The sequence below is a fragment of the Coenobita brevimanus genome, chromosome 17 (genome assembly GCF_032717465.1).
Source record: "Coenobita brevimanus isolate Jiangsu-jjx chromosome 17, ASM3271746v2, whole genome shotgun sequence".
In the NCBI taxonomy this organism is placed as follows: domain Eukaryota; kingdom Metazoa; phylum Arthropoda; class Malacostraca; order Decapoda; family Coenobitidae; genus Coenobita; species Coenobita brevimanus.
This window is the reverse complement of record NC_136970.1, coordinates 7,240,164-7,248,649: the sequence shown is the minus strand read 5'-3', so window position 1 is coordinate 7,248,649 and position 8,486 is coordinate 7,240,164. Positions and strand designations below refer to the sequence as shown.

General features: G+C 41.1%; 1 protein-coding gene across 1 annotated transcript; it reads right to left on the bottom strand.

Annotated features, from left to right (window-relative positions):
- Positions 1-322: 322 nt before the first annotated feature.
- On the bottom strand, positions 323-3,098 carry LOC145391239 (uncharacterized). The gene is made up of 2 exons (XM_080265914.1): positions 2,783-3,098; positions 323-1,185 (listed from the first exon to the last, which is right to left on the bottom strand). Exons 1-2 carry the CDS (start codon positions 3,096-3,098, stop codon positions 323-325), a joined length of 1,179 nt encoding a protein of 392 aa, XP_080122040.1.
- Positions 3,099-8,486: the final 5,388 nt, after the last annotated feature.

Below are 8,486 nucleotides of genomic sequence, written 5' to 3'. Positions count from 1 at the left end.
TATTTCTCTCCAGATTCCCCTTCACTTTCTGTCATTTGACAGATATTTCACCAATTTTCATATTAACCCCTTGTTGTTATGGAATGTCCATTTTATAAATTTTTTTTTTCAAAGTATTCTATAGTTTTTGGTATGATTGCTGCAAAGTGCACACTGCTTCAAATTTCACCTTTTGAGTAAAGTCAGAACTTTTGCAGATTGAAGGGGTTACTTTATTGTTAGTCACTTCATTACTGGTAGGCTAAAAACTTTGTACTGGCATTGAGGAAAATAAAAAGAGCTTAAACTGTTATATATGTATTCTACATGAATTTTACATCCATTAATGCATCAACACCATACGATCCTGCCATGGTACTTGACCTTCATTGTTGAAGTAGTCCTTGAACTTCTCTCTAACCTCCTTCGCATACTGGGCATGACCTCTCCCAACTGGTTGCAGTGCTTCCAAAGCACCACCTGCATGATTGTGCATTTCACCTTGCTGCAGTCTTCCACTGTTCGTATCCTCTCTGTCTATCAGCTCTGGAGGTGAATAAGTGTCTCTAGAAGTTTCAGTGAGCATATTATGTAAGGCTATAGTTGCCAAGACTATGTTCTTTGTGTGTTCAGGTGATACTCGTATGGCACTCTGGTATACCTGAAACCTAGCTGCTAGAATGCCAAATGCATTTTCAGATGTTCTTCTAGCACGAGAAAGGCGGTAATTGAATATCCTTCTTTCTTGAGTTTCGCCCCTTCCAGGATATGGTTTCATTAAATAGCCCTTCAGAGGAAAGGCATCATCACCAACAATCACATATGGGCATTTTTTGTCAGAGAACGGTATACTTTCTGGTTCAGGAACACCTAACATGTCACCCTCAACTGCCTGCTTCAGAGTACACCTATCCCAAACTCCTCCATCACTGGCTCTTCCACAGGCACCAACATCGACATAAAGGAACTTGCAGTTTGCATCCACAAGTGCAAGCAATACTACACTATTATGACCTTTGTAATCATAATAGCTTGATCCTGAATTAAGTGGCTTCTTAATCATCACTCTTTTCCCATCAAGTGCTCCAATACACAATGGGAAGTTCCACTGATTGTAATATTCTCTTGCCACTTGGCGCCACTCCTCAGCAGTTGATGGTGGCTGAACATATACTGGCTGCAAAACTTGATAAATTGCCTTGCAGACTGTGGGGATGATGCTGGAGATCAAGTTGTGGCTGATCCTGAACTGACGAGACAATGATCTATATGTCTCTCCTGAAAAAAAAAAAAAAAAAAAAAAAGAGAGGTTTTGAGTAGGGTAACCCTTATGCATAGTTGGGTGATTTTTGTGTGTGATAATTGTGTTGCTGAGAGGATTGGAATATGGCACTGTGCATGAGGTAGAAATTTAGGTTCATGTGGAGATGAGAAAGGTATTCTGCAAGCTATTAGTAAAAATCTTAATCATTAAGATGAAAAATAAATAAATAACCTGAATGAAACAAATTTCCTGACTGGAAGATTTAACCAATGATTCAGTTCTCCAGATGATATGCAGTATAGTAAGCCTTTGCTTTCTACCACTTAAGAGGGAGAGTGCCTGGACTGTGATTAGTTTTATCACACTGTTTCCAATATAAAGCTGGGCAGTTCAAGAGGCTCGTCAAGTATGATATACTGAAGTCCGATATAGCATGGGTTTACTGTCCTGTGTGTTTGCTATGGGTTCCTCTCGTCAATAACAGCAACTACTTCCTGTACCAGTTTCTATGCAAATTACTATTAATGATATAAAAGGTAAGCACAATAATATACATGAACTTGTTTTCTATTATACTGTATATGGTATAAATACATTTCCCTGTGTTCACTCCACCCAAAAACCTCCTTCTCCACAGGTCCCCTTTGTTGAAAAGGGGTGGAAAAGAGAAGAAAAAGACAAAGAAACAAGGCATTTTCAGAAAAAATAAAGATTAAAAATTAAAGGTCAAAATCATTCTAGGCTTTCCTGGAAGTACAAGTAAAAATACTGGCCCTGGTAAACATGTCTGAGTGCAAACAACCTACCTGTAGCCTAACATACCAGTTTTCAGCATATGCCAATTTGCTTTCCAGAAATTTACAATCAGCCTAAATCACACACAGCAAAGTACTTGAAAGCAATAAACAAAAATGTATGAAAAAATCGGGTAAATTTTTAGAAGTAGGCAATACACAGTTCAGGATTATTAGCACCAATAACATATACTATATTCCCTAAGGATAACAATCAACCCCCATAACCCCATTCAGAAATGACTTTCATAACCATATATACCTATGCTATCCTAACCATGGTAACCTAACCTAATTTCTTAATGAGGTTATGGGGGTTGATTGTGATCCTTAGGGAATATACATGTTAATGGTGCTAATATTCCTGAATGTGTATTGCCTGCTTCTAAAATAATACCCACTAAATATGGGTTACTATAATAGGCCTATATGTGGTTGAGTATTTAAGAATATGGGTTTCTTTAATAGGCCTATATGTGGATGAGTTTTTAAGAAGTTTTAGTGTCAAATGGTAAATTTCCCTTTTTCAACAGCAACCATCATAAATTACCAGGGCAGTCACTGTATGAAATGACTTTCAGATTCGGTTCAAGGATAGGTTATTCAGTTGGTTAATTATTTTTTTTTTTAATAGAAATCAGTATTATCCCTGAATCACACACACACACAAATGTTCACCCAAAAATTGAAGTTGACACCAAAACTTCTTAATTGGCCTGCCCAAAAAGGTACCAGACAAACTTACCTGATGCTAAATAACAGAGTGTCAAGGTTAGGCGTTCGTTGGCAGTCACTGCTTCACGCATGTTCGTATTCTGCTTTTCAATGACTGGAGTGACCAGGGTAAGGAGCTCTTGGAACTGCGCCTGGTCTAGCCTAATCCAATTTCTGAGGCTGGCTGGATCTTCTTCTCTTAGCTCCCTCATCAGTCTGAAAGCCATACTCTCTTCTTTCCTTCTCTGTAGCCACTCACGACTCCACAGACGCTTCCTTCCTTTCTTCTTTTGCTTCTTTTTCTTCAGAAGTAATAACATAGCATAAGCAGCTATATTATCATCCATATCTGTGATGTTGTTGTCTACTCCCTCCAGTCAAATCAAACAGACCTGCTTCAGCTTGTTATTGTTCACGTACGACTCGGTCTGGCACCGAATAAACAGTTGAGCCGAAATCAGGAACAAACCTGGCTAACTACGTGTGACCAGACTCGGCTTCATATTCTCACAAAATCGGCTTGGCTGTATATTGCCGATTATTTATTGCCGAAAAAAGTGCTCGTGTGACCCGGCCTTAACAGTATTACCAGATGCCGAGAGCATCACACCACATCGCTGGCGGACGGGGTGTTTCTGATATGTCCGCAACTGTACATACAATGGTATCACACTGGAATGAAACTAGTTACTTTATGAAGAAAATAAACATTGGCACTAATTTTGTGTAGAATGGTACTGTAACGGCTGAGTTTTAACAACAGATTAATACGAACGTGATGCCAGTCACGTGGAAGCCCAATGGAAAATATTTAATGCAGCAGCACTGTCTTTTTCTGCCACTAGACTATGAGAAATAAGCCGCAAAAGAACAAAAAGTTTAGTTAAGAATAGCATAATGGTGGCGAGGAATTATAAAGGGACGAGGACGTCAAATTCAGCAATTACCCAGGGAGCCATCAAAACTTGCTGTGGCCCTGTTGATGATGCTGATGGGTTTGATAATGATGATGCAGAGAATCTGGTAATAGAAGTGACAAGGACAAAGTTAATCACCCACCTGGTTTGGCGAAATGGATTATTTGGTCGACGCCAGAGACCTCAATGTAGTGGGCCTTCATTGCGCCAACAACCACCACTAAGTCATATACGCCTGTCAGGAGAGAGAGAGAGAGAGAGAGAGAGAGAGAATCGTCAAAAAGTTCTTGTATAACATACTGAGCCGTATTCTCTTGGCCTAAGGAAGCTCCATAACACCTCTCCTTCCAGTAGTTAATTATTTCATATGGTAGTCCTCTCGTTCATCTTATATATGCAAACTGACTCTATTAACCCTTTCAATCCAATTATGTAATTTATCGAGTAGTGCTAGCTACTTCTATGCAATTTTATTCAGCTTTTGCAGGACCTCATTGTCTGGCGGATAATCTAATCCCTCCAGTCTCAAAAGTCCATCCTAAGCTGTGAAAAAGTCTGATTTTGACGAATAAAATATTAAAATGTGTCACGACATAGAAGGTGTTTGTAAACTGAAACTTACAAACGATTATTGAGGATTATTGTGAATAAATAATTAAGGAAGGAAGTCCTACTGTAAAAGGCCTCCATGTTCACGAGAGTATAGCTGTGTTCTCACTTTTCCATGCCTTGGGTTTGTTTTGTACTCTTTTGTACAGTACAATTTAAACACCTAGTTTCCTTTGTTGTGATTATTGTAATATTAGATGATTTGTTTCTTCAGAGAAATACCTCCATTGTACTGTAACCACTCCTAATGGCAATTAGTATTCTTTTTTTTTTTTTTTTTTTGCATTAAATAGCGTTGTAAAATATTCCTCACTAATACATACTTTCCTTCGTAAATTATACACTGACCTTCAGGGACTTTGCTGTTGGTGTTGGTGACGTCAATGACCTCTTTGTACTTGTTGTTGTAGAGGCCAGTGTCTGTGAGTTCCTTCAGCATGCCCTCTGACGGCTCCAATGCGTCCAGGTTCCTGTGGGACAGAACCATTGCATCTCAGGGTGATGTTCAGGCACACGCATTGATTGTGCACACAAGTATACGAGGTGTGTTGAAATTAGGGTAATGTTCTCAACTGTTTGAAATGAGTGGCCTTTGATTTGTGCCATTACTTGGATCCTTACAAACTCCGTTGGAAGCAGTATAAAACTTGGACGATTAAGACTTCGATGCGAGAGCTTTTAGGGCTTTACTAATGCGGATAACATACGTCGATTTGCTGCGATAATTTTTGTTGTTTTCGTTAATCATTTTTGTAATGTAGTAAAATGCCATACAAAACCGCTCACAGTAATGTATATTAAAATGCCAGTAAGCAATATTAATATGTATAGTAAGTGCATCACTTTACAGGATCTGTGAAAGCCTGACCTTACGTTTCTTTAGTGGCCTTTTTCTTCCAATAAATGGTTACCACACCTTCTAAAGAGTATAGGTATATAGTAGCATATCATCTCTTCTCGTACTGAGAAACATCTGACACGGGATCCGTAATGGATGTCAATATTATGAACTGCGATATCGTTACAAGCTAGCACTGCTATGGCCCATAACCAGCAATGGGGCGTTTCGTGCCCATGTTCATGAATAACAAAGTCTGTCTCATGATTCGATATTATAAGGCACTCAGTGACGGCAATTCATATGCACTAAATCCAGGGCCCATGTGTGTTGCATTACTATTATAACCCATTAAAACATTTATCTCCCCATACTAAGATAATAATCACACATACTATGAGTGATACCTTATTTCCATATGGCAACACATCCCCTTTGCTGAGGACTGATATTAAAGGTGGGTGAGACCATGTTTACCAGCCTGCCCGAGACAACGCTAGTCACACGAACAATATCGAATAAAGCAACTCCCTCCTGTACAGATAGTTGTTTGAGCTACTGTGCATCAGCCACTCATGTAGTTACCACATTTTCATTGGACGAGAATACAATCCCATGCCTCAGTCATGTACTGACATGAAATCCAACTGACTGAGCACCTAGGCGACCCAATCAAAGCCCACAGCCATGTCCAGTACCTGACACAGCTCACTGAAGTGGTTAGTGCAGTAATATTTACTGAACTGAAACCACCATAATCTAGAACACGATTTACTCCCATGTTCTTGCTTGAAACCCACCTTTCAGAGTTCCTGACCGAGGTTTTGACCTGAAACCTCTCTTCCAGAGCCCATAATTAAAATACCGACTTGATATTTTAGTCCCAAACTAAAGTGCTGACCTGAAGCCTATCTTACTGAGCACCCAGCCAAAGTACTGACCTGAAGTCTGTCTTGCTGAATCCCCAACCAAAGTACTGATCTAAGGCATAACTTCATGAGCCCTGACCAAAGTACTGACCTGAAGCCAATCTTGCTGAGCTCCCGGCCGACCCAGCCCGTGCCTGCCGCTACGTCTAGTACCCGATACAGCGGCCTCTCCTCCATGGGGACCAGTAGATCAGCCTCCTCCGCGGCTACTTGGGGAGCATGGTACTGCATCTCGGTACTGGTTACCTGGCAGGCACACTACGCATTTCTGAATTGCTACATATGATGGTTCTTGAAATGTCAATATGTATCATTACTGAACTGCTACATTTGAAGATTACTGAAATACCAGTAAGTATCATTACTGAACTGCTACATTTGAAGGGTACTGAAATGTCACTATGTATCACTGAAAGACATAAAATAGTAGTGAAATTAAAACAGTGATAATTTGTAGAAAATGGTAATGATTTATAATGCAAATTATTATTTCGGTCTGTTTACATCAAGGTAACATAAACAAAGACGGCACGAGAGTAAATCCCACACTCGGATTTCTCAGGCAGACCAATATGTAATCGTGGAGATTCATTAATACCCGCCACGTCCCGGCAGATTTTTCACTACTGAACCCACCCACCCCAATCCCGGCAGATTTTTCACTACTGAACCCACCCACCCCAATCCCGGCAGATTTTTCACTACTGAACCCACCCACCCCAATCCCGGCAGATTTTTTTTTTTTTTTTTTTGGCTAAAACCTCCGCTTATGAGAAACATCGAAAATTCAGAGAAAGTGCTCAGTTGAGTTTAGAAATACCAAATACAGGGAACAGTACCCCCACCTTGGTACCGTGTTCTCTCTGGCCAGGCTCCAGAGAAAACGTTTTCTTGGGAGGGGTAACTATTCCAAACCACTCATTATATGTAAATATATACAGTATTTATTTGGTACAACTTTGTATGTAGTACAAGAGTATATTGGTTTTCACACAATAATATAGGCGATATAAGAGTTGTTCACTCACCAAAAAATCAACATATGGCACCTTCCTTTATGACGTTACCGCCTCATCACTTCTGCTTGTTTCTTCCTCTGGCTTCTTTCTTCCTTTGTCCTCCACCTTGGGAATCATTTTCGCCTTCAATTTCATCCATGGAGAGACCGTGGTGCGACATGTCTATACAGGCCAGGTCATTGCTAACAGGTGAGTTGCCGAGAAAATGGCGTGCGGGGGGGGGGGGTGACAGGGGGTCAGGTGGGGCCATGGATTATCCCCGTCTGGCATTGGGTAGAGGAGGGTCTCCCACATATCTATCTATCTATATACCTAGCCTGGTTCCCACAAGAAAAGGGAAGTAGCCGAGACAGGACGACACACTCCCCATTTATTCATCCATTCAAACACATTCATTCGCATCTTAGCCCAAAAGGGGAGAAGGGACAGATCCTCACCACACCACACCGCACTAGGGTCAACTGCACAGTGCAATCAGTGACTTCTGCAGCAGGGCCCGACAGCAGAGCTGGTTTACCCCTGCCACATCATAATAGACCCATCCCTTTACCCGCACCTGACCTGATTAGCTGATCAGACCAAAAGCGGGAGAATATCCCCTCAGGGCTGTATCATCATTTATTCATTCACAATTTCTCTCCATTTCTGTCACGCATAGCCACTCTTCCTAGCTCAACAGACATCCCTCTTGCATCCAGCACTCTCTTCACACTGTCCATCCATCCTATTCGTGGTCTCCCTCTCAGCCTTACACCTTTCACATCAGATCTAGTTATCTTTTTCACCAATCGCTCATTATCCATTCTCTCCATATGCCCAAACCATCACAACACCCACTGCTCAACTCTACCAGCCATCTCCCGAACAACTCCAGTTCTCCTTCGCATTTCATCATTTCGCACTCGATCCATACGCATCACCTCACACATACTCCTCAGACACCTCATCTCCATTACATCCAAACTTTTCCTCTCTGCTACACCCATATTCCATGTTTCAGCCCCATATAACGCAGTCGGTACCACAACACCCTCATAGAGCCTTCTCTTTACATCCATTCTAAGCGAACGACATCGAAACACTTTTTTCATTCCTCCCAGCACCTTACCTACTTCATTCATTCTAAACCTCACTTCTGCATCTATTCTTCCATCCACAGCAACATGTGACCCTAAATATTTATAACACTCTACCTCCTCAAGCAACTCACCATTCAAAACTATATTCATCCCCCTACAATCTACCAACCTCGTACACTTCATCACTTTAAATTCTCATTTACTTTCAATTTCCTCCTTTCACCCCCCCCCACAAACTCCTCTACCAACTGTCTCAATCTCTCCTCTTAATCAGCCGCCAGTGCAGTATCATCTGCAAACAGCAGCTGCTTCAAATTCCACCCTCCATCATCAACATTCACCAG